Here is a 27,676-nt window from a genome sequence, read left to right on the forward strand (position 1 = left end):
ATTGTTTTTAATATAGCAATAGAGAGAAATTACCTTTAATATGACTTTTTTCAAAAACAGCTAAATGTTCTTATGCTATACTTTTACACTGTTTATTCCTCTGGAGTTTTTATTTTTTACAATCTGAATTTTAAAATTCCATAGCAGATAAAAAGTGGCTGCATTATTAAGAAGCTGGTAAATGTAAAGTTTTCAAGGCCAAAAACAGAAGCTCCAAACCAGCTGCCCATTAGATTTTTCTGGGATACTTTACAAATACAGACTCATTTTTACCCATTGAAAACCTGTGCAATCAGAATCTTGGGACATGCCTCCTACTTATCTGTATTTTTATAAATCTCTCAAAATAGTGGTTCTACAGCATCCATTCATTCTTAGGATATACTAGTCTAGTATATATTTGAGAGAGTTACCAGGTTAAAATTTTTATTTTAAATTTTATTTAGATGTACCTTCTTAAGTGGTCTTAGAAACAGCTGTAGGTTTGGGTGCCTATGTTTATTTTGTCCTTTATTTTTTTACACATATTTTTCTGATTTTCATAGAGACTGTTTATTTGTTTGGTGGCTGGGATGGAACACAAGATCTTGCTGACTTCTGGGCGTACAGTGTGAAGGAGAACCAGTGGACATGTATCTCTAGAGACACTGAAAAAGAGGCAAGTTCTCAGACTTTTCATACATCTCTATTACAGTAGGGGCGTAGATGTGCACTTGTTTTTCGGCGTGATTATATTCTTCACTAATGTCTATCAGCAGTAGTAGCAATAGAGTTTGTGGTAAACAGGTTTTTTTAAGTACTCTTGAATTTCAGCTTCTATAACTGGCTCTTCAGCTACTGATACACAACCAAATCTGTTTTATAGAGAGAGATAGAAATGGGGATTTTTATATCATTTTGTTTTTAAACTGCATTAGCCTAGAAATGTAACTGTGTAACTGTCTTTTTTGCTCATGTCTCCACTACCTCTATTCTTATTTTTAACGTTCATCTTATTTTTATTTCTTCTGGAATATTGTACTTTTGACACTCTTGCTATCTCACTATTTTGGCCCCTGTTATTTTACTATATGTCAGTTTTCATAAATGATATATATTATCTTTTATTAAAATTGTACATATGTGTGCATGTGCATGTCTGTGTATGCCCATATACATAAAGCGTTTCCATAGTGAATAAGATGGTTTAGGTCTATGGCTTTGAATTAAGTGCATGATTATATCCTGAAGTAAAGCAAATATTAATTCATTTATTATTTTTTCAAATCATTGTAGAACATTTTAATTGCACTCTCCATTTAAACTGTTTCAGGATATAAAGTGAAAAATGAACTGTAAGAAAACAGTAGGAGCCTCAAATGAAAAGGAGATAAAAAGGCCTAATTCATAACCCACTGATTTTGATCTAGGAAGGCCATTTCCAAAGATCTAGTGCTGTGTCTTTAATCCTGGGGAACTAGGTTCTTGCTTACTCTGAAACTATGTTAATAAAAACTGTTCGAGGATTAATCACTGGACAGTTTTTGTTTTTTCAAATATATGTTGAAATTCTGATTTACTTTTCTTACCCCTGGGAAAGGATGTGTAAGTGGCCTTCCTTTTTCAGTATTGAAGTACTGTTTTCTGAAATGATTATTTCTGTCTTCAACAACAAAAGACAACTCTTTAAAAAAAAAAATTAACTTTTTTCTACTAAAGTATCGTAAATCTAGGGTGATGACATCTGTAATTATTCTTGTGTTAAGCCTAGGTTTCATCCTAAAATCCTCCCTCTTCTTCAGTGAATGTGTCTAATTAGTGCCTAAGATCCAACAGTTCTCCAAGTGCCTGGCATGATCCAACAGGTCATCCAATACCACATTTCAAATGTCTTTTCCTCTCCATTCCTTTTGGCAGTTTTTTCAACTTTATGGTTTCTTATACTTTTTATGTCTCCATTGTTGACCTATTCTCTGTTCATCAACACAGTCTTTAAAAAGCATATTTGGGCTTGGTGTGGTGGCTTACACCTATAATCACAGCACTTTGGGAGGCCAAGGCAGGAGAATTGCTTGAGGACTGGAGGTGGAGACTGCAGTGGGCCATTACTGTGGCATTGCCTCCAGCCTGGGTGACAGAACAAGACCCTATCTCAAAACAAAAACAAGGCTGGGCACAGTGACTCATGCCTGTAATCCCAGCACTTTGGGAGGCTGAGGCCAGCAGATCACCTGAGCTCAGTAGTTTGAGACCAGCCTGTCCAACATGGTGAAACCCTATCTCTACTAAAAATAGAAACTCCAGCTGGGCGTGGTAGCAGATACCTGTAATCCCAGCTACCTGGAAGACTGAAGCAGGAGAATCCCTTGAACCCAGGAGGTGGAGGTTGCAGTGAGCTGAGATGGCGCCACTGCACTCCAGCCTGGACAACAGAGTAAGATTCTATCTCAAAACAAAAACAAAAACAAGCCCCCTAAATACCATATTTGATCCTATGACACCTCTACTTAAACCCTGTGGTTAGCTTCAGCCTTTGTTTCAGTTATCGTTTACACAGTTTATTACATTACAAGCACTCATAAAACTTCAGTGGCATATAGTAATAAGCATTTATTTGCTCATGAGTCTACAGGTTGGCTCAGTCATTCTTTTGGTTTTGGCTGGGCTCATTAATTTGTCTAGGAGTCAGCTATCTATCAGCTGGTCTAGCATGGTTTCAACTGGGACTGCCTGGCTCTGTTTTATATAGGCTAGCCAGAGCTTGTTTTCATGGCAGGTGCTGGGCTGCAAAGGGGATGAAGTAGACACGAGCAATCCATCAATTTTTTTCTTTCCCTGATAGCAAAAAGCAATCATGTAACGAAGTCCAGAGTCAATTTGTGCAGGATACTATTAAAGGTCATAGATATAGGAAATTATAAATAGCAACAACAATAATAAAACAATTTATTTATCTCAGTTCCTTTTGCTTGGAAAATTTGGAGTAAAATTTGGAGTAAAAACTCCAAATTTCTCATCAAGATTTGCTACTCAATTTCTTTTCCAGCCTCATCTCCTGTGTGCCAGTTATAGTTGCTGGAATTATTCAGCTTTCTCACCTGTGTCCTTTGGCAATGTTGTTTTCCTTGTTTGGAATTAACAGAGCATCTCCCCCTAACTTTACCTAGTAAATACCCACTTATTCTTTAAAACTCAGTTCAGACTTCACTTTCTCTGTGAAGCCTTTCTTGACCTCGCCAAGAAGAATTAAAAGCTTCCTTTGATGTGCTCACTTAACCCCTTTTAATACTTGAATGGCTTACTATAATGATTGATTTATCTTCATGTTTCCCTATCTGAATTCCTTAAAAGCATGAATCACATTCTTTAAAATGTATGTATTTTAAGGATGTGCACATTCTTACTCATTAGTGAGTAAGTAGGTGAGGTAAGTTAAATGAGAAATTAATACCAGAGAAAAAGGAACGATAAATACAAAATCCAGAGAGGTTAGGGGGTTTAAAGGTAATATTAAATATTATTCTTCTAAAGCTGGGTATGGGTACATAACTTCATTCCGTTATTTTGTATACCATATACATATATTGTAAGTAATATTTATAATGCAATAAGTAATTATTTTAAAACTCGTGCTGCTAAAACATAGAGATTATTTTGATGAGAACACTTTCTATTAGTTCAAAGTCAGTAGAGATAAGTAATGTGGTGATTCAGTACCAGAGCTGAGATTTATTATAGTTAATTAATAGACTCATAAAAACCTTTTGTTGATCTTTCTGTGAATTGAATGATAGTATGCATCTAGCATAAATGCTCGTTCCTTTCAAAATTGAACAGTTAAGTAGTTCATATATGTAATTTTCCATACCAGTGAGTGCAAGTTGCTGTTTGATGAGATCCCAGAGTATGTATTTTAGAAGCATGATAAACAATTAAAAAGCAAAATTAATTTAATTCACTTTAATTAACTTAAATATGTACCTAATAACACATTTAGGAGATTGAAGGATAAGAGGATAGCTCAGCTCTCAAAGAGAATGATTACTTTAGGCCAGGCTGAGGTGGGATGATCACTTGGGCCTGGGAGGTTGAGGCTATAGTGAGCCATGATAGCACAACGGCACTCCAGCCTGGGCGACAGAACAAGGCCCTATCTCAAAAAATAAATAAGTAAAACATTTTTAAAAGAGAATAAATATTTTAAGTGTTCACGTACGTATGCAAGTAAGCTTTTATAGGTTCAAAACGAATGTATTGTTTTTTAAAGTAGTCAATGAAGGCCATTTTTATTAGCTTCAATCTAGTTCCTAGATTTTTTTTAAGATTAACTATAAAAATCCAATATTTTATAATGTGGCTATAAGCTATGATTATTAATGAAAACAAATTTACAGCAAGAGGTATCTTGGAAAAGGCTGGATTATATTTTTTTCATAAAGGGAGGATGGGAAAATGTTCCTTACTTTTGTTTATTGTTTAAATCATATCTCCATTTTCTTGAGTATTCACAGAATTGTAGCATTGAAGGAATTAGACATGGCTCTTGTTGGATTTTACTTGTAATAGTGCTTCTCAAACTTCATGGTCTCAGGATCCGTTTAGACCTTTAAACAAAAACCCATTGGTGTTCTTAGTGCTGAGTACTTTAAATATTTTTAATCAATTTTAAATAATAGTAATAAACCTATTACAGTTGGATATAAAACATTTTATTAAAAATAACTTTCAAAAAATGAGACATGTGGCATTGTTTTGCATTTTTATAAATCTCTTTAATGTCTAGCTAAGGCAGCTAGATTCTCATATCTTCTACATTTACTGTCTTACAACATGTCTTACATGTGAAATACATGAAGAGAGTTGGACCTCATATAGTTGTGTTTTTGAGAGAAAGTAGTATTTTAGTAGCCTTTTCAAATAATTGCATATGTTCTTTTTTGATTCCATATCTCAAATTGACAAGTGCTTTTTTCTTAAAGATAGTTGCAATATAGACTCTGAAACCATACCAGCTAACTTTTTGCATTGTTATGTTAAAATCCATTGATCTGTTTTGCTCTTTGGATCTTTTACCTATGAATGTATGTTTATCCATGTGTTGGTCACTTGAAAAATATTGGTTCCATGAGTTATGCACATCTTCCAAAGGTTGGTTTTTGGGATACTGTATTACAAAATATGCCACATTTGTTAATATCACTGTCAGTCTCATTAGAGTCTTTCAAGTATTGGGAAGATGTCAAGATCACAGTGGCAGATAGGTTTTCAATAATTCGAATTTTTGCTTAAAAACATGCGTTAGAATACCGGCAACAAATTTTGTTGATTTTTTTCCTTCAAGATGGAAACACCGCTTCCTTCATTTTTGAGAAAATGTCTGCCATAATGTCCAAATAACCATAGTTTGGTCGTTATTTGTTCTTTCAAGTAAATATATAGTATGCCGTAGAAAAAGCAACTGCCATCAGTTCACAGCTCAAACAATTACAAAGGTGCTTTTTCCTGAGACAACCATGCTAAGTCAAGTGGCCTTTTTTTTTTTTTTTTTTTAAAAGACGAAGTCTCACTCTGTCGCCAGGCTGGAGTACAGTGGTGCGATCTCGGCTCACTGCAACCTCCACCTCCCGGGTTCAAGCGATTCTCCTGCCTCAGCCTCCTGAGTAGTTGGGATTACAGGCGCCTGCCACAATGCCTGGCTAATTTTTGTATTTTTAGTAGAGACGGGGTTTCATCATGTTGGCCAGAATGGTCTCGGTCTCTTGACCTCGTAATCCACCTGCCTCGGCCTCTGAAAGTGCTGGGATTTACAGGCGTGAGCCACCGCGCCTGGCCCTCAAGTGGCATTTTTGTATAGTTTTCTAAATCTCTTTAATGTTTGGCTCAATAAAAGACATCTGGATTCATATGCTTCTTTATTCAGTTGCTGTATCAGAAAGTCATGTAGCCTCCGGAAATGTTCACATACACTCATAAGAGAATAAGAGTGAAAAGACAAATTTTTTTTGTTAGTATTGTTGTAAAAATAACTTTGACCTTATAGACTCCCTTGAAGTACCTTGGAGACCCCAGACCACACTGAGAACTGCTGCTTTAATCTAATCCACAGTTCCTATTAAGATATAGACTATTATCCAATAATGCCCCAGTAATGTTCTTTATAGGCATCCCTTGTCACTCTGCAACCCCAGCCCAGAATTTAGACCATGATCATGTATTGCTTTTTGGTGTCATGCTTCTTTAGTCATCTTTAGTCTAGAATAGTTCTCTAAACTTCTTTGTCTTTCTTGACTTTGATGATTTTTAAAGAGTGCAGGGCAGTTATTTTTTAGAATATCCTTCAGCTGGGTTTGTATGTTTTCTTAGGATTGGATTTAGATGATATATTTTTAGCAAGAATAACCCGTAGATCACATTAGCATCTCCTCAGTATATCATATCAGGAGACACATTACGTCCGTTTATCTGATATTAACTTCAATCACTTGGTTAAGGGGATGCCCACCAGATTTGTCTAATTTGTAATTAACAAGTAATTTATAGGGAGACATTTCAAGATTATGAAAATAGGCTGTTACTCATCAAACTCTCACCCTTTTATCATCCATTAATGAAACTTAAAGCTTTTCCCAAAATGATTATACCATTTTATACTTTGCCTGCAATGTATGAGATTTCTGGTTACTCCCCATCTTCTTGGCTCATTGATTTGCTTTGGCACCTTGGCCAAAAATCAATTGATCATGTAAGTATGTGTCTCTTCTTGGACTCTATTCTGTTCTGTTATATTTTGGTGTCTTCTTAACCAGTATGACACTCCTTTGATTACTGTAGCTTTATAGTAGTAACTTTATAGTAATTCATGAAGTTAGGTAATATATAAATTTTAGAATCATCACTTTCTGAAACTGTTGGGATTATGATGGGAATATGATAAATTATATATTAATTTGGTGCAAATTGGTGGGTTTTATTTTGTTTGATCTTTTTTTTTTTTTGAGACAGAGTTTTGCTCTTGTTGCCTAGGCTGGAGTGCAATGATGCGATCTCAGCTCACTGCAACATCCTTCTCCCAGGTTCAAGTGATTCTCCTACCTCAGCCTCCCGAGTAGCTGGGATTACAGGCACCTGCCCAGCTAATTTTTGTATTTTTAGTAGAGGTGGGGTTTCACCATGTTGGCCAGGCTGGTCTCGAAATCCTGACCTCAGGTGATCAAAATGCTTCTCAAAATGCTGAGATTATAGGCATGAGCACCTGCACCCAGCTGCAAATTGGTGTTTTAATGATATTGAATCTTTCTACTCCATGAATATGGTTTAGTCTCCATTTATTTTAGTCTTCGTTATCGCTCAGCACTCTTAAAAGTTTTCCATTTAAGAGGTCTGTAATATTTTAGTTAACTTGATATCAGTGTATTTTGCTTTTTGTGCTATTATAATGGAATTGAAAAGTTTTTATTTTCCATTTGTTGGCTGGTAATATAGAGGAATACAATTGGTTTGTTAATATTGCCTTTGTATCATGTCACTTTGTTAAGTCTACTTATTTCTAATAGCTTCTTTTTTTATTTCTTAGAGTATTTTAAAGAAGCAGTCATTTTTCTTCTTTCTGTTCTCTTTTCCATCTTTATTTTATTTTATTTTATTTTATTTTATTTTATTTTATTTTATTTTTTGTTTGTTTGAGACAGTCTTTCTTTGTTGCCCATGCTGGAGTGCAGTGACATGATCATGGCTCGCTGCAGCCTCGACCTTCTGGGCTCAAGCAATCCTTCCACCTCAGTCTCCGCAGTAGCTGGGACCACAGGCGTGTGCCTCCATGCCCAGCTAATTTTTAAATTATGTATAGAGATAGGATCTCTGTATGTTGAACATACAGAGGAGTCTTGAACTCCTGAACTCAACGAATCCTCCCGCCTTGGCCTCCCAAAGTGCTGGGATTACAGGCATTAGCCACCAGGCCCAACCTTTATTTTATTTTTTAATGCCTGCCTTATTGCACTGACTTGAACTTCCAGAGCAATGTTAAATATAAGTAGTGAGAAAAGACATCCCTGTCTTGTTTCATAGCTAAGCAGGAGAATATTCAGTATGTCATTAAGAAAAATTAAATTTTACGTTTTCTTACATCTGTTACCAGATTGAAAGTCTTTCTGTTCCTATTTTGCTATGAGTTTTGATCATGAATAGATAAATTTTACCAAATGCTCCTTTACATATTTATTGATATAATTGTGTTTTTTCTTCTTTATTAATTTAATGTGGCAGATTATCCTGATTGATTTTCAGATGTAAAATCAACTTTACATTCCTGAGATAAATACCTTTTTGTTGTAAAATATTCTTTTCATATACTGCTCCTGCTGTTTGGTAATATTTTGTTAAAGATTGGTTTTGTCTTTGTTCATGAGGGGTCCTAGCCACCTGTAAATGATTTCTCCACCTCTTCCACATTTCTTCCTCCTTCTTCCCCTTCTCTTCCTTCTCCTTTGTAGTATTGTTATTTGGTTTCAGTGTTATGTTGGCCTCATAAAATAAGCTAAGAATGGAAGAGAATGTGGATAAACAGTAGAGTTTTTCTTTTTCCCCGTTTTCTGAAAAATTTTGTCTAAAACTGATACGGTTTTTTCCTTAAGTGCTTGGTACAATTTACCAGTGTAGATGTGTGGGCAATAATGAATTCAGTTTTTCAGTATGTGTAATTACTTCAGATTTTCCTCTTTCATCTCATGTCATCTTGGTAAGTTAGGTTTTTTAAGGAATTATGTCTGTTTTAGCTACGTTGTCAGATTTTACCTATGTTTTTGATAGTATTCTCTCTTTTTTCATTTCTAGGAATTCTGTAGTGTTAATCTTGCTTTCATTTCTGGTAATAGCAATTTGTATTTTCCCTCTTTTGTAAAAAATTAGTCTGCCAGTGGTTTATAATTCTATCAGTCTTTCAAAGAACCAACTTTGTTAATTTTCTCTATTTTTTTCATGTTTTCTAGTCTATTGATTTATCTTTATTTCTTTTTTCTTGGCATATAATTTGATCATCATTTTAATATTATTTGTGCTTATTTAGTTGAAGCAAGAAGTTCTATTATTCTCTTATTAAAATTTCAAGTTTTACACTCTATGCATTATGGCATAGATATATGTTACTTCATCTTTGTTTTTGAGATTATTTATGGAGGAAATCCTTTCTTAAATAAAATTTTCACCTTATTTGCTGAAGATATTCTTTGACAAAAATATTTTAAAATAAGTTTAAAAATAATAATATGAATATTAAAGTGTACATTTACATCAACTTCATTGTCAAAATACTGTTCTTCCTGCCTAATATTCCTTCATTTCACTTAATTAATACTGCTAGATTACTCTTCTTAGAATATTGCCTTTTTATGTTGTATCTTGCTTTAGAAACCACCAGTAGTTCTTTATTGCCTGCAAGATCATAAACCGTCTCCTCTGTCAGTCATTCATCAGGCTTCCTGTGTCCACTTTATACATCAATTCTGTTATTTCTGCAGCAAGAACTCTTCATCTCAGTCATAACTGCATACACTGTTTTAACAAGTATATTTTTGCCTTTGTTTCTCTTCTAGAAAAAATAATCTGAAATTGTGAAAGAGCCCAGTTTTTGGCTGTGGTACACAAGGGCGTAGATTTGCTATCTTACTTCCTAGTTTTGTGACGGTGGACTCTGTGAAATGGTGATAATATTTCCATACGGGGTTGTTATAAGGATTAAATAGAACACACACATACACAGTAATAGTGTAAACAGAACTTCGAAGTTGTTTAACAAACATTAGTTTCCTTTCCTTTCCCCCTTTCAACTAATTAAACCCTGTGCAATTTAAGTTCTTTTTTCCCCCATGAATCCTTTTGATTATACAATATGTTTTATGTTTTATCGGGTCCTGTGATACAAGTGATACCAGCTAACTAATTTATTGATAAATACTATTCTTAATATTATTCCCTATTTATTTACTGTAGCTGTGCTGTTTATTCAATCAGGAAAATTAATTTTACAATGCAAAGGATGGATAAAGAAGTCATAGACTTGGATTCTTATTAGTTTCTGTCACTAGCATATTAAAGGTATCATCCTGGTCTTATATTTTCTTGCTAGGGTTGTATTTTCTCATCTTTAAAGGAGAAAACTAAACTAGAGATTTTATTTCTTTTTTATTATACTCTAAGTTCTAGGGTACATGTGCACAATGTGCAGGTTTGATAGGTGAGTATACATGTGCCATGTTGGTTTGCTGCACCCGTCAACTCATCTTTTACATTAGGTATTTCTCCTGATGCTATCCCTACTCCTGCTGCCCATCCCCCGACAGTCCCCAGTGTGTAATGTTCCCCACCCTGTGTCCAAGTGATTAAACTAGAGATTTTATTGATGTTTCTTCTAATTTTGAAATTCACTGATTCTAAATATTCTTGGAGTACCTCTTTTGTGCTAGAGTCTGATGAGAAATACAAAAATGTTCATAAAGACCAAACATGTCTTAAAGTAGATTGTCATGTAATAGGGAATTGAACTCTGTGCACAAATGACTAAAACACAGTGCAGTATATGGTAGAAACCATATAGATGTTATCAACAGAGTGCCATAAGCTGCAGTGTAGTTCATTTCATCTTTCATGGTAGATTTTAAGCATTTCTAAGGTAAGATTTGTGTCTCCTACTGCTTACTGCTTTTGCTTTTCTTTAGAGAGTTAAGCCTAGTGTTGGACTCATATTGGTTGACTTGATGTGAGTCTCTGAGAAACTTTTTAATGAAAGGTAATAAAAAAGGGCATTTAATTTGTCTTTTATTTGTTCTTTGATTGTTTTTTCTCTTCCATTTGTTTATTTGTTTGTTTATTTTCTCTCTCTCTACAGAATGGTCCTAGTGCCAGATCGTGTCATAAAATGTGCATTGACATTCAACGGAGGCAAATCTACACATTGGGGCGTTATTTGGATTCCTCTGTGAGGAATAGCAAATCTCTGAAAAGTGACTTCTATCGTTATGACATTGATACAAACACGTGGATGTTACTAAGTGAGGATACTGCTGCTGATGGAGGGCCGAAATTGGTGTTTGATCATCAGGTTTGATGCACAGTTAAATATATGATGGAATTAATCAGTGCTTAGTGATTCTTGCAGTTAGAGTTTATGTTAGATGTTATGCTAAGTTGTCTAGTAGTGCTTCCATGACAAATACCTATGACAGATAATAATAATTGTTGTTTCAGTAGGTATAAAGTTATTCTTTAAATTTTTTTCTCTTGTTTGTTGCAGGGCAAAATACAGAAATCTCAGGACATAGATTGTTGATTTATAGAAACTTTAGAGAGTAGATAGAGTAATATTAGGAAAAACACATTTAGTTTTATAATGCGTATGCATAAATCATAACAATAACAACTTAGCCTTTTAATTATATTTCTTATTCTACATTCCTGTAAGAAATGGCAAATCACTTTATAATGAACTAGATGAAATCTAGAGCTTTTCTTCCAGTTGGAGTGAAATATATTTTGTTTTGTTTATAGTCACAAAATTTTATAAACCTGGAGAGGAATTTGACATACTAAATTAAACTCAGCACCAGTAGAAATTATACAATAATGTTGTTGACTAGAAGACTGAACATAGCCTCATTGTAAGCCATTTTAATATTAATATACATGTAGCTCTCATTAGCCCCATCATTGTCATTATCATTGTTACCTGTCTTTGAATACTTATTCCATACAAAGTCAATGTAGGTCAAAAAAGACAGTAACCGTTTTGAATTCTATAAGCAAGTTTTTATGTGGCTCAACCCACATCCCAAGTGTTTTTTTTTTTTTTTTTTTTTTTTTTTGATGTATTGAGGAGAAAAAGACTTTAAAAATCTATAACTCTGTGTTGATGAACATAAATTATCTAGTATTCGGGAAATGGGAGGTAGTGCTAGAATTATGACAAAACCTAGGTGAGACCTAAAATCTTACCTAGGAGTCAGAACCCAGGGTCTTTGTTTATTGTGTCTTTATAGATTTTTGTTAATTCTTTGCTTTTAAACTATCCTATTACCATATTTCTATTAACATACAATTGTTATAGGAGAGTGGTAAGGAGAGGAAGAGTGAGTTATGCCTATCAAGTTAAGTGGTAGGTAGAAAATCAAAACCAGTATTCTTAGAAATACTCCCCAGCTTAAATTTGGAACTTCTGTTGGCTCTATTTAACTGAGCTCCACAAAGCTATGCACATCCCCGCTGACACCCTCAATGTTCTTCATGTGGAAAATAAGCATGCCAAGAAAAGTTAGGCTAGTTCTGATTTTTTAGAAACATCAGCAGATAATATTGTTAGGGAACAATTTCTTCTCTTGTTCCCAAATGGGTATGTATTTCTTTTACAAAAGATGCTGATGTCTTTTTTTTTTTTTTTTTTTTAACAGGTTGAAAAAAAGAATAGCTTAGGAGTAGCACGTAGAGAGTTCTTGGGTGTGGCCTTTGTTTCTCTTGACTTTTATAAAGTAGGATGTTTCTTGGAAGCTAGGCGCTATTAAATAATGCATGGTTTTCAACTGATTAGGTGGTACAGCAGAACACTGGGGGTGAAGAAATAAGGATTTCAGTACTCATTCAGCCAACAACTAGCCCTGTAATAGTGAGCAAGTAATCTGTATGCTTCTGCATTTTGCTATTCTATTTCATACAAATAAAGCTATAAGTTAGAACTTACACTTGTAGTGTTTATGACACTCCAAAAATAGCTTGTGGTGTTCATGACAATTTAGGATTTAACACTTAATGTTCAAATTTGATAAAAATATGAGAAAGCTATACGATACAAACATGCCTAAAAGCTGTTTGCCATTTTTAATTTTAACATATTTAAAAAATTAAAGACTTCTGGATTTCTTAAGAACATAGTGGCAGTTTAGTTCTCAAGCTTTCCTTGATATTACTTTGTGTGGTTTTCCAGGAATAGTGGTAATCAAGCAAAAAGATTTAAACACACACACACTCTCTCTCTCAGCAAAATCAAGAGCCAGAGTAAACCTACAACTCCCAATGCCTTGTAAGTTTATCCAAAAACAACTGAAATATTCAGAACTTTTGTTGAAGTCCACAACAGTATAATAGGGAGGCCTGGGAAAGCGGAGGGAGCCTAGCAGTTGTATATCATAGTGAGAAGTGTCAGGGACAGGGCACAGATTGCACCCAGGGCAGCCACTGGAAGAATCAGTGAATTAACATGTGTAAAGTACCCAGAAAGATCCAGAGGTGATATATGTCAGAAAGCACTATTTTGTAAAAGTGAAGGAAACACAGTGGGAATGATGGCTCCTTTTGCAATGGCCAGTAAGAAATTTGGGGAGCTCAAAGCTTGAGATCAACCCTGTAAGCCAGATGAGATTCATAAAATTAGAGAAGATATGGCTTCACCAGAAGTGCCATATTTTGAAGGAATCATTCAATTCAATAGCAACAGAGGAAGGAGTTCTTGAGCAAGAATATCCACCTTCCACAGAAATCCTCTGTAAAGTCATCTGGTCCAGGAAAATTCAACTCAATTATATATGAAAAACTAAAAAGCAATAAATAAAGCTTTAGAGAGACATTCTAAAGAAAAACAATAAAAAGAAAAATAACAGTAAATGAAAGTTATATCCCGGTATATTGCCCCTTTCAGAAATGAAGACTTATCTACAAAGAGCGTAAAGAAGGATAGGTAATGATCATACAGCATAGGAATAAGGTAAAACAAAGAGGTAAAAATGATTAACCGGGGAAGGTAGGCAGAGGAGAGCCAACATATATGTAATTGGAGACTTTAAAGAAGAAAACCAAAACCATGGAAAAAACAAATATTTATCAATTGAATTCAAGAACATTTTCCTGAAGAAAGATTTTACTCCACATATCAAATGGGCATACTATATTCAGAAAAAGTTGACCCAAATACTTAACTGTAAGACATATATTAATAACATTGACTATAAAAGATAAGAGATCATTTTATAGCAAGTAGACAAAATGATCAAGTCACCTATAAGAGAACTAAAATGAGACCAGTATCAGATTTCTCTACATCTCCTTTCAGTGCCAGGAGATAATAGAGCAACATCTAGAAGACATTCAAGAAAAGACAGTGTGAGCCAAGAATTTTATATCTAGCCCAAATGTCCTTCAAGTGTAATCACTTTTTGTGGAAATTACTAGAAAATGGAAAGTGAGCTAGCCAAGAAGTAGCAGGAAAAACCTCAGTTGAAGAATTGAAGATCTCAGCTCATTGATATTCTCACTGGGTCATGAGGCATTTTTGGAGGTTTGTAGAAGGGAAGGTGGTAGGTTGGGTAACACTGGATACTTAGAAGGCTTTATAGCAGTATCTTCAAATTTTGTGAGGAGACGATTATTTTGAACCCAGCCAAACCCTTACCAATCTTGTATTCCTGTGATAGGGTAAAATAAAGTCATTTTCAGATTCAATAATAATTTTTCCCAGGAAAATAAGTGGTTATCCACTATTTGTTTGATTTTAAAAATTAAATATCTAACCCCTGACATAATAAATCAATAGTCTTTAAACTTTTGACTTTAAAGATTTTTTTAAGTCTTTGATGGAAAAGACATTATCATACAGAGTTTAATAAGTTACTAGCTTTTCAGAAATTTTTTCGGAGAGTAAAAATGACAAAACAAATCAAAAGAGTGGAAATCAAATATTAAAAGGTTTCTTGGTTTAGACTGGTGTCCTAGGAAGAACTACCAAGATAAGGATGTTTATACTTCAGCCCTGCAAACAAATGAGAGTAAGCCACATCAAAATTAAGCTTGAATATCCTCAAAAAGAAAGAAACTCTCTTTGTAGCCATACGAAGTAGAAAGGTAGGGGGTTGGTAACAAAGATTGGCCATTAGTATGAATCTGTGAGTTAATAAAAAATGGAAATAAACTCATTTAATGTGAGTCCCTAAAGATTTTCAGCATAGTTCCCAGATACTTGGAGTGATTGAGTCTGAAGTACTTCAGCAAGGGAAATGTGACCCAGCTCCAATGGAGCCCTCAACGGAGGCAGTAGTTGGATGGGGCCAAACTGAGTTGTCTTCAGCAATGTGCTGATTTTAACTATATGATCATTTAAAAAATAGGAATACTTTCTGTTGTAGGCCAGACATCTTTGTTTTTCAACCATATTTACCAAGATTTCACCCTTAGGGAATAGATTTTCATCTTAATTTATAGAAGTCTTTGAGAAACCTGGGAAATGGCTAATGAGGTAGATCTTTTTAGTGGTAGATAAAAATTAGGAGATGTTAGAATCTTTTCTTTTTAATAATAATAACCTCAATTTTTTAATACCTTTAAAATTATGAAAATAGCCAGGCATGGTAGCTCATGCCTGTAATCCCAGAACTTTGGGAGGCCAAGGCGGGCAGATCACCTGAGGTTGGGAGTTCAAGACCAGCCTGACCAAATGGAGTAACACCGTCTCTACTAAAAATACAGTATTATCCTGGCATGGTGGCATATGCGGGTAATCCCAGCTACCCAGGAGGCTGAGGCAGGAGAATTGCTTGAACCTGGGAGGCAGAGGTTGCGGTGAGCCGAGCTCATACTGTTGCACTCTAGCCTGGGCAACAAGAGTGAAACTCTGTCTCGGGGAGGAAAAAAAAAAAATATATATATATATACACACACACACACACACACACACACACACACACACACATATATGAAAATAGCCTTTTATTTAAAAAAATACAAAAATGTGTAAGTAGCAGAAGTAATTTGGTAGGAGAATAGAATATCAAATGTTTATTTTATTTTTTTTATAGCAAAACATAGATGTTTTGTGTACACAATTTATTCTTTATATAAATGCCACTTACGTTTAATAGCTAATTCCCAACTTGGATTTATGTATCATTTGAAACAGAATTTGATTCTTATTGTCTCATGACAAATGGCTGTTTTCTCATACATTTTTATGAAAAGCTACAATCTTGAGTTGGAAGAATGGAAGAATAAAGCTTGACTTTTAAACATGAAGTGTATAGCTTAATTCAAAGAAAATTAATAGTGCTGTGTTAAAAGCAGATAGAGTTCTTTACACTGTAGAAGTCAGTCTGGAGACTTGATTGTTGTAAATGTCTTTTTGTTTGTTCTACTGTTTTGTAACATAATTTGAAGGGTTTTATAAAAATAAATGCAGAGAGATGAATTTAGCTGTACCACTCTTATTTGCATATCTGATCTCTTAATAAATGGTAGTAATATTAATAGGATGCTTGCCTAGAATGAAAAGGAATTTTAATAAGGAGAGTATGATCACTGTTCACCCGAAATATGATAAGTATTCACTCTTACGTATAAATCAACACCTCATGTATCATTGGTTGATTTTGGTAAAAATTATGCAGTTTCAAGAAAGCAGAAAGCTCTTTATCCCAACATGTTTTTACTCTCACTGGGAAAAATGGCAACTTGAAAAAGTATTTAGAAACTTGCATATGATAATTGGGTGGTATTTAGTGTCATTAGGGACAAAGTTTAGTTTTTTTTGAGAATGTAAAACTGTACATGTTGGTTTTGTTTTAGCACATATGACAGGAACAAACTAAAACTATTCAATCTGTTGCCTTGTTCTGATAGATGTGTATGGACTCAGAAAAACATATGATCTACACTTTTGGTGGTAGAATTTTGACTTGTAATGGCAGCGTAGATGACAGCAGAGCCAGTGAACCACAATTCAGTGGCTTATTTGCTTTCAACTGTCAATGTCAAACCTGGAAACTTCTTCGAGAGGACTCCTGTAATGCTGGGCCTGAGGACATCCAGTCTCGAATAGGACACTGCATGCTATTCCACTCAGTAAGAATATTCCGTACATTGCGTAAATGTTATTTTATAATGTATACCTAGATAGGAAAAGAAGTGGTGAAATCTAATTCTTCCGGAAGTGATAAAAACTTTTCCTTAGGAATAAATGATTAGTGTAGCAATGACAGAGAAAGACAAAACTTCTTTAACAGTGAACTGTTGGCTAATTGTGAGACTCTTCCCATCAGCCTGGTAATTCCTAAGTAGTTATTACCTGACTACTAATCTAGGCAATCTTACGACTAATTACCCTGCTTAAATCGATTTTGTAGCTTTGTTCCTTTCTTAGGTCTTTCCACTTACTAATTCTCTTAGTAATTAGAAGGACAATTTCTTTCCCTCTTCTTATTTTCCCTTCTGCTATTCTCCATTAAGTACAAAGAATTTAAGATTTGATTTTATAGAATTAGAATCTACATGTATCAGCAATGGTCAGGCACAGTGGATTACTTGAGGCCAGAAGTTCGAGACCAGCCTGGCCAACATGGCGAAACCTCATCTCTAGTAAAAATACAAAAATTAGCCTGGCATGGTGACCTGTGCCTGTAGTCCCAGCTACTTGGGAGGCTGAGGTGGGAGAATGGCTTGAACCCAGAAGGCAAAAGCTGCAGCAGTGAACCAAGATCGTGCCATTGCACTCCAGCCTGGGTGACAGAGCAAGATTCTGTCTCAATAATAATAATAATAATAATAAATGTATCAGCAAAACCAACATAGAGTTTTTTTTTAACTTTTTCAGATGTTTTAATGAAATCTTGGTCTTCTTTCTGTGAACATAGCTTTAAAACAATATCAAGGAATATTTTAAACATGTCCTTTAACATGTATTTTAAACATGTTTTTCTCTGTACAAAGTGGAGAGGATAATATAATTAATAATACATTTTCGTGTGCTCATTTGTTAGTTTCAGCAGTCATCAATAATCTGCTCATTTTTCATACAGCTATTCCACTTTAATTTCATTCATTTTCTTGATGTTTCTTTGATTTTTAAGTTTATTCTTAAATTTTACTGTGCTGGAGTAGTTTTAAAATTTTTATTATTCCTTTCTTGTTACAGCACCTGCTGTAGTGTTTTAAAGCAGATCCCACATACTGGATCATCATACTTGTAAATACTACTATAGTGTATAATTGTAACAGATAAGGGCTCTTTAAAAACATAATTACAGTTGGGTGTGTTGGTGCACACCTGTGGTCCCAGCTACCCAGGAGGCTGAGGGTTGCTGGAGCCCAGTTCTGGGCCACATTGCACTGTGCTTGATCAGTTGTTCATACTAAGTTTGGCATCAGTATGGTTACCTCCCAAACCAAAGGACCACCAGGTTGCTTAAGTAGAGGTTAATTGGCTAGGTCAGAAACAGAACAGGTCAAAACTCCCATGCTGATCAATAGTGCGATCGCTCCTGTGATAGCCACTGTGCTGCAGCCTGGGCAATATAGCAAGACTCTCTCTCTTAAAAAAAAAAAAAAAAAAGAAAGAAAACATAATTGTAGTATCATTATCAACCAAAATAAAAGCAATTCTTTATTATCATTTAATATTCTCTCTGTGTTCTTTTTTTCTAATATACTGAAAAATATCTTTACTTGGTTGGTTTGTTTAAGTCAAGATTCAAAAAAGGTATTTTGCATTTGGTTGTTATGTCTCATACATTTTTAAAAAAATTGTATTAGTACTCTTTCCTCCTATTCCCTATTCTCCCCCACACACACAACCCACTAAGCGAGACATTTGTGCTCTAGAATCTCCCATATTTCCAGTTTTGATTTTGATTTTATCTTCGTAGTGTAATTTAATGTGTTTCTCTTTCATATTTCCTATAAACTGGTCATTGCACTCAGAGGCTTGATTTTAGATTCACTGTCTTTTTTGGGGGCCAGGGAGAATGTACAAGAATACTTCATAGACACTCTGATTGCAAAATATAAAGAAGCATTTAATAACTGGTTGTTATGCTTTCGATGATGTTAATAGGTTGGGTGTTATTAGCCTGACTGATCAATTATAAAGTTTTCTTTCAAACTTGTGCCTAATGGTTTTTGTAGCCTTTCGTTGCCTAAATTTCATTGGGATGTGTAAGATGGTGATTTTTCTAATGATGTCATTTCCTCTGCATTTATTAAGTGTGTGATTCTCCTATTATGGAGGGAGAAAAAAAAAACTTCCTCTCATTAACCTTTTGGTTACCCTGAAATGTAAAGCATACTGAATAGGCAGTATAAATGTTTGATTGTTTTCCTTTATTGTTTTTCATATTAATGAGTTAACTTTGAGGCTCCAAAGCTAACCAATGATAACTGTACAGAAATTTCATTATGAAGTATTTTACATATTTGATGTATTTCTATCCAGTGCTGTCATTCTTCTTCTTTTATTTTGAGACAGAGTTTTGTTTTTGTTGCCCAGGCTGGAGTGCAATGGTGCAGTCTTGGCTCACTGCAACCTCTGCCTCCTAATTTCAAGTGATTCTTCTGCCTCAGCCTCCCAAGTAGCTGGGATTACAGGCATGCACCACCACGCCCAGCTAATTTTTTGTATTTAGTAGAGACAGAGTTTCACCATGTTGGCCAGGCTGTTCTCGAACTGCTGACCTCAGGTGACCCACCTGCCTCTGCCTCCTAAAGTGCTGGGATTACAGGCCTGAGCCACTGTACCCGGCCACTTTCTTGATGCTCAAATTTTTCTCTTTGGCTAGTAGGAGCACCCCCACACCACCACCACCACATATTTATGTATCTTTTTTTGTAAGAGAAAAATTAAATCGTGAGTTCATACTGATTTGTCTAATTCAAATAAAATATTTTTTATCTTAATGTCTTCTATTTTGTAACTTATAGCTTTTCTTTTTTTTAGAGATAGGGTCTTGCTCTGCCACCCTGGCTGGAGTGCAGATCATAGCTCACTACAGCCTTGAGTGTCAGGGCTCAAATGATCCTCTCACCTTAGCCTCCCAAGTAGCTAAAACTATAGGTGTGTACCACCACGCCTGGGTTTGTTGTTGTTGTAGAAGTAGAAGTAGAAGTAGAAGTAGAAGTAGAAGTAGAAGTAGAAGAAGTAGTAAAAGTAGTAGAAGTAGTAGAAGTAGTAGAAGTAGTAGAAGTAGTAGAAGTAGTAGAAGTAGTAGAAGTAGTAGAAGTAGTAGAAGAAGTAGAAGAAGTAGAGACAGTGCCTTGCTGTGTTACCCAGGCTGGTCTCAAGCAATCGTCCCACCTTGGCCTGCCCAAATGCTAGGACTACAGGTGTGAGCTACTGTGCCTGGCCTATTTTTGTGTCTTTTAAGGTTAAAATCCTGCTTCATAACATTACTTGCTTTGTCTGTCTATAATAGCTTTCACAGTAAAAAAGCTAACAACAGAATCACTGAGTGCTGTTTAACGTTGGTTTCTGGTTATTTTTCTGTTTAGGATTTAGACTTCTAGGGATGGGTAGTCAAAATATATGTATTAAAATCACTAGAAATACTACTTCTCTGTGTGAGTATATCTTTGTATACAGATAGGTTTATTTGTTGTTGGATTTTTTTTGCCCAAATTTTAAATTTTTTTTTTTAGTTAATTTTGTCTTCTAATTAAATAAAAGCATATACATGGTTCTAAAGTCAAAACCATATGTCAAGGTATTTTTGGAGAGGTCTTCCTGCTCTGTTCCTGCCACTATAGGTAACTGTCTTTATTAGGTTTTGGTTTATCCTTCCTTTGTTTTTGAAAAAAAAGAAGAAATCTCTACTCTCGCTCGCGTGCTGTCTCTCTCACTTTTCCCCTCTCTCGCTTTCTCTTTCCCTCTCTCCCTCTCTTTTTGTCTCATACACAGATGTTCCTCCTTCTCCATTCCTACACAAAGGAAGAAGGAACCTGAATATATCATTCTGCACCTTGCTTTTCTTCTTTAACAGGATGTCCTAGAGATGACCTTTTAGCAATATGTAGAGAGCTTCCTCTTTCCCTTTTATTCCAGCTCCATTGGGATCTATTGTAAAATTACTTTTGTAGAGGTTTAAGTTTTTAAAGGCTCATTCTGAGTTCTTCATGGAAGTGACAAGTTTCTCCTTTCTTCTTTTTTTTCTTCTTTTTCAGAAAAATCGTTGCTTATATGTATTTGGTGGCCAGCGATCAAAGACCTATTTGAATGATTTCTTTAGTTATGATGTGGACTCTGATCATGTAGACATAATATCAGATGGCACCAAGAAAGACTCTGGGATGGGTAAGGGCATTGAGTGATTTCTTCTCTCATGTCTTAATTACTTTAGGTAGAAAACTACAATTCATTCTCTTTTCTTTCTAATCATTTTTCACCCTTTCTTTATTTCCTTAATTGAGTAATTCTGAGTAAGAGAAAGAAAATTCTACCAGCTTATTCAGTTCTATCTGTTTTTAAATATGTATAAAGTTTTTAAAATATTGATTCTTGCAACCCGCCCCCCAACCCTCAACAAGCACACACACAAACAATTCATTTAGAAATTCGCATACTTTCTGCTCGAAGGAAATCCTTCGATTGGGGGGCGGGTTGCAAGAATCAATAGCTTAAAAACTTTTTATTCTATGTTTTTATTCTATGTTTGCTAATTTTTTTCGTCTTCTGTTTTCACTGTAGTGATCTTTATATTAGGCACTAGCATAGTAGGGTGTGTGTCTTAAGCGGGGAACTTCATGGGATTGGTAACACCTTGTAAATTTAAAAACTCAGCATCCAAGAGGTTATTAGTAATGGAATGGCTGGTTTGCTTAGATTATGCATATTGCCCTGGCATAATTATTAATAGTGCTCCATTCATTTTCAAAAGTGTCCTGTTTTGATCATTTACAGTTACCCTGCATAGTAGTTGCTTTGCCTGTGATTATTGTACATAAAAGAGTGACTTTGATTAAGGTGCAACGGTTTAAAATGCTTATTTGAACAATAGGGCGAGAAATTTGATCAGCTTTTCTTTTTAACTGTTGCTTATAAATTGGTGTTTTTTTATTAATGACTCATTTGCAAAATGTGGATAAAAGCACCTGTTTCACAGACATTGTTCATTGTCTTCTGTAGGCCCAATATTATTTTAGGCACTTGGGATTCATCTATGGACCTGGAGGATCCTTTCCCTCAGAGGACTCACATTCTAGTGGAGAGAGACCTGCAGTTGTGTTCTAAGTACTGTGAAGAAAATACACTGGATGCTTTGATAATGAGTAACAGGGGAGGTCTCATTTAGACAGAGTAGATTGGGAAATCACCTCTGAGGAGGTAATCTTTAAGATTTAAAATGAAAAGTAGAGAATTAGGAAGAACCATGTGAAGAACCAAGAGAAGAACAAGTACAGAGTTCCCAAAGCAGTAAGGAACCTGGGGTGTTCGGAAATAGTGGGACTGGTACGAATTGAGGATGGGGAAAGTTGGTATGAAACTAGGTTAGAGCTACAGAGATAAGAGTCGCAGTATTTAGTGCCTTGTTACAAATGCAAGGAGTTTGGATTTTTTTTTTCCAAATAAAATAGGAGATAATTCAAAGGTTTAATATCAGTGTCTTGATCTGATTTAAGTTTTGAAAATACCACTTCTTTGTCTAGGTGTACATTTTCCAAGTGGTTAATTTTGACCATATTCCTGTGAGTTGCATTAGTTCAAAGGCTTGTTGACTGAGGATTTTTATGGCAGGGGTTGAGCGTCTGGTTAGAATTACTTGGAAAAATTTCCCACCTAAAACTGTTGCAGTTATACTTGGAATTGAGGAACCTCAGTGGCTCTGTTAGCATATTAGAGTGAAATGGAAATTATTCTCTTTTTTTCTGTCCCCACCCCCCATCTCTGCCTCTCTCACTTTCTTCCTTTTCCCTCCTTTCCATTCGTTTTCCCATGTCCCTCTTACTTCTCCGCCAACTTTCTCTCTCCTAGAGGATTCTAATATGCAGCTGGGATTGAGAACCACTGTTCTGGCTCTCCAGAGTCTATTTCAGTCCTTAGTTAATCTTAGGCAAGTTACCTAATGTCTCAGCTTTTGCTTCCACATTTGTAAATGGCCCAAATTAGATTTTAAGGAAAATACTGTCTCCGTTCATGGCTACTCTAGGAGTAGAGATGGGTTACCCCTCTAGTTTTGGTTGGTGTTACTGTTGGGTGCCTTAATTTTCACAAAAAGATGTTAGTGCTACCCTCAGGTTCACTAATCTAGCCAGTTAACATCAAATCATGCCAATTTTGCCTCATCTCTCTATTCCCATTGCTGCTTCACTATGAACTAGTTTGGGCTAACATCACCTATTTGGCCTCTGTCTCTAGACTTCCTCTCCCTGTGTACCCTCCCTGCAACCCATTCTCCACACTGCAAGCAGAATACAGCTATTCTGTGTTACCAGTAAAGAATAGAACCATATGCCTTAACATTTATACAGCAGATATTTTTTGGTCACCTACTATGTGCCAGACAATAAGCTACGCACTAGGAGTACAACTGTGAATGAGGGCCCTATCTTCATGGAGTTACGGTTGTACATGGAGAGGAAAAATAAAGTGACAACCTTACCTTTAGATTAGTGCTAATGAAGAAAAGAACATATTTTTAAAAATATAAACCGGATGGGTGTTCTTCCTCACTTTAAATCTTTTAATGGTTTCTCCCTGCCCTCAGGATTAAGTCTAAACTTAACGTAATTCACAGACTCTTTTATGATGTGCCCCAGTTTAGTTCTGCAGTCCTATACTTCGTATCTGTACACTTCTTGCCACCAACTGTTTCACGACCACCGAATATTAAATCTTTATAGATAGTGTGTTTTACTTGCCTTTGAGACTTGCCCATGCTATTCCTCCTACCTGAATCACTTTCCTCTCACCTCCAAAATCTAGCTAACTTGTACTGCTTACCTCTCAGATCTTAGCTTGTAGATCGTTGTCTCCCAAAATTCTCTAAGCCCAGGTTAGAAATTTAAAAACATGTGGCTCTAGCCATCATTGTTAATACAATTCTAGGTATTTATCTGGCTGTATAAAATCTTGACTGTGCTTTTCAAAACCTGTACAAACATCAGCTGAAATAGACAAGACTTTGTTCACGATTTCTTAAAGAGCATTCAGTGGTTTCAGTACTCTAGATCTCCTAAAAGTGTTTTACTGAACTAAGTTAGACTGTTCAAAAAACCTCACATCAGAACCATGGTATATTATATTGCCCTCCCATAGAATTACTTTTACCTCACTTTTAAAAAGTACATTTTTTTCTCTCTTACTAGATTATTGTAAGCCATGAAAAGTACTTTTAAGAAGGTGGAATACTATTTAAATTCCCACATTTTTAAATATTCTTAGAAAACACCAATTTTATCCATTATGTAGATGCTCTGTAGCTTATTAATCATTCTGTTGTTTGTTAACTGTTGTTCTAAAGATTTTTTTACTACAGTTAATTACTGTAATTTGAGATGGACTTAACATATAATTACTGTGTTTATCTGTGATTCAGTAATGTGGCTTATTTGATTAAAATTGTATTTACAATGTGAGTATCAAATGGGATTGTTTGAGCTCATAGAATAAATTTGTTTGAACTATTGAGATCACCGAGATGGTATAGCTAATAGTAAAATTACTGCTGTTTATATAATTCTGTATTGTCAGATACTATAAAATCTTAAATTGTTGCTCTTTATAATTATCTAAATGTACCATCTTAGATTTAACATCTAAAGATCTGAAGCAACTTTAATTCCTATTTTTAAACTACAGTGTAACAATTTTATGCTCTCCGCAGAAGAAAATTATAATTTAAATCAATGGATTGGCAGCTGCTTTAAGGGATTTATTAGCATTGTGTCTAACACATACATAATTACATCAGAATTCAGCATATCTAAAATTTGAGTTTATTTCTGAGAAACTTTTGGCAATAAGACTGTGAACACAAGGGGTTTAGCAGATTCCCCATATGTAAGCTCTGTATTTAACACTAATTGAAACGTATGTGTAGAAGATGATCTGTCACACCACCAGAGTTTTGTAGTTTGCTATAGAAACTCAGTCTGCTGTAGTAAGGGTGCTTTCTCCTGTTCATATTCATTCAAGTAAGAAACATATATTGAACCTTCTTCATTTGTCAAATGCTAAGTCAAGTATTGGTAATACTGAGCTCTTACAACCTGATCCTTGTTCTTTAGTAGTTATGTATTTAGTTGTTTTGATCTTTAAATTCTGTCCACTCTGTTTTCCCACATCTGCCATTTTTTATTCCATCCTGTTCTAACTGTCGTAGCAGATTGGTACAATTGAAAGAGTCGCAAATTGAGAATCGGAAGACTTGGTCTCTCTTTGTCTGGGTCTGCCACTCAGCCCTCTGCAATTCTAGAAAAATTACATAACTTCTCTGAACCTGATTATTCATCTGAAAATGAGGGGATTGGAGCAGTTGATCATAAGACCATCTATCTCCAGAATTTTGAAAATTAAATTTCATTCCCTTCTGCTGTTATCAGGCTGTGAAACTAAGATATGAGGACTATGTGAGTTATGTCTACAGAACTTGATTTATCTATAAATAAACTTTTATGAAAACCTTAAAAGCAAAATCATACTGATTTTCATTTCGGCCCTAGAAATGTGCTTATTGTGCTTACTGACATTTTAAAAAATTAGTATAGTCATAACTCCTTATGTTTCTGATCCTTTTATACTTTTACCAATTAAATGAGTAAAGCCAAACCAGCAACACAGAGAAGATTTTGAAGCTAATGATTTGCTGTCATTAGCCTGTCATAAGCAGGTATCTTACATTCTGGTTAAAATGTATTTGGTTCAGCCTTTTTTTTTTTTTAACAGTACTTTATCATTATCTGTTAAAATACAAAAAATATGCTTTTTTGACTAAGCATTTTACAAAACCCAGGAACTTTCCTACTCATATACTTTTATACATAGATTAGTTACTGAACTAGAAAATGGTAGCACTTATTTTCAACATAACTAGGCTTCACTGCTGTCAGTTTAGTATCTTTTGTATTTGGTGTATCTACTTTTTTAGTAGAGTATCTACTTTTTTCCCTGTCAAAATTATTGGTAATAATAACTTTCCCTAATTTCCCCCTTCCACTCTCCCAGGGGTGTTTTTGCTAGTTACAATTTTACAAAGTATTTTGTATTTTTAGATATGAAATTTAGGTTACTTGATAGTAAATGAGAATTAAAGTTCACATGTAAAAACCAACATGCAAGAACACTAGCAACAATTTTGAAAATGAAAGTTAATGAAGTAGTACTGGCACTACCAGTTATTTATAAAGCTACAGTTTGGTACACATTAATGGGATGAAATAGAACAGATAGTATAAAAATGTCCCCAATGCATATGAGAATTTAGTATATGGTAAAGTTGGCATTTCCAGTCAGAGACGAAGAATAGATTAAACAATATATGACATGGAGACATTGCTTAAGACTTGGCAGTATTTTTAAAAAAGGAAAATCTGACTCCAGCCTGGGCAACAGCAAGATTCTTTCTCTTTAAATAAGTAAGTAAATAAATAAATAAATAAATAAATAAATAAATAAAATATGAATGAATGGGAAAATCTGGATCCCTACTTGACTTTTGTATATCAAAGAAAAGTCTAGGTGAACTTAGGTTTCATACTTAAGAAATAAAATTATAATTCCAATTGTTTTTAATAATCTAGGATTAAGAGAAGACCTTTCTAAACATGCCACAAAACCCAGAAATCGTAAAGAAAAAGAATGTTTGATTTTTGCAAAATTAAAAAATATAAAAAATTGTTAAAATATCAAATAATGACAAGCTAGCAATTAAGACAAAGCTTAGTTCCTACAATAAACAAAAGACTCTTATAAACCAATAAAAGGTGGATAATCCTCTAGTAGAACAATGACAAATCATATGAATAGATACTTTAAAGAAAAAATAATTCATATTGCCAGTAAATTTACACATATACAGATGCTCAGCTTTATTCATAACTTTTAAGTGTAAATTAAAAGATCACACTCAGTGAATGTTGGTATGGCCATGAGGAAGCAGGTATCTTACATTCTGGTTGAAATGTATTTGGTTCAGCCCTTTTTTTTTTTTTTTTTTTTTTTTAAACAGTACTTTATCATTATCTGTTAAAATACAAAAAATATGTTTTTTGACTAAGCATTTTACAAAACCCAGGAACTTTTCCTACTCATATACTCTTATACATCCACAAAAAATAAACTATACAGAGATATTTATCATAGTATTGCATGCAAGGAGAAAAAATCTGGAGAGAGATTGACCATCAATTTATTTGATTTTGATTTTGATTTATTTGATTGTCCACCAGTAAATAAATTGGTTGGTCCATTCAATGAGTTCAGGTTTTTTGTAGTTTAATACAGCTGAGATAAATCAGTAAATATTGTTGAGTGTCAAAAGCTAGTAATAGAAGTTAGTTCTGAACTGAAGTTGCTGCTAGTGCTTAATAGGTCCCCATCCAACCTTTAAAATGTCCCAACTTTCAAAGAGAAGGATGTGACAGACACTGTTGTTTGCTTACCCAAGAGTCATTGGCTCTTTCTTCTGTTAACCAAACCATAATTTTGTGTAATGGCAAATTGCCTAACCCCAGGGGATGAATGGTGAATCATTGTTAGTGTAAACCAGTCATTATTATCCTTTGGCAGATTATTTCAGTTTACATTCCTCCCATGTGACACAGTTCTGGCCAGTGAGACATAAAGAAAGTCTATTGGAGGACATTTGACAAAAATGTCTTCCCTGATGGCAATAGAGAGATGCTGAAAGAATTCTTTCCCTCCCTGCTTTGGGTGCTCCATATAAGGATGTGATGCTTAGAGCTGGTACTG

The 27,676-nt window shown here is 34.8% G+C and overlaps 1 protein-coding gene across 6 annotated transcripts in view; it reads left to right on the forward strand.

Moving 5' to 3' along the window:
• The window catches only part of MKLN1 (muskelin 1), a 376,455-nt gene that overhangs the window by 315,390 nt on the left and 33,389 nt on the right, over positions 1-27,676 (forward strand). For all 6 annotated transcript variants that reach the window (XM_073009344.1, XM_073009343.1, XM_007982951.3 and 3 more), the window contains 4 exons: positions 546-658; positions 10,862-11,074; positions 16,624-16,845; positions 20,932-21,061. In XM_073009344.1, coding sequence (XP_072865445.1) covers positions 546-658; positions 10,862-11,074; positions 16,624-16,845; positions 20,932-21,061 — 678 coding nt within the window. The remainder of the gene's footprint in view (positions 1-545; positions 659-10,861; positions 11,075-16,623; positions 16,846-20,931; positions 21,062-27,676) is intronic.

Source organism: Chlorocebus sabaeus, chromosome 21, assembly GCF_047675955.1.
Source record: "Chlorocebus sabaeus isolate Y175 chromosome 21, mChlSab1.0.hap1, whole genome shotgun sequence".
Classification (NCBI taxonomy): domain Eukaryota; kingdom Metazoa; phylum Chordata; class Mammalia; order Primates; family Cercopithecidae; genus Chlorocebus; species Chlorocebus sabaeus.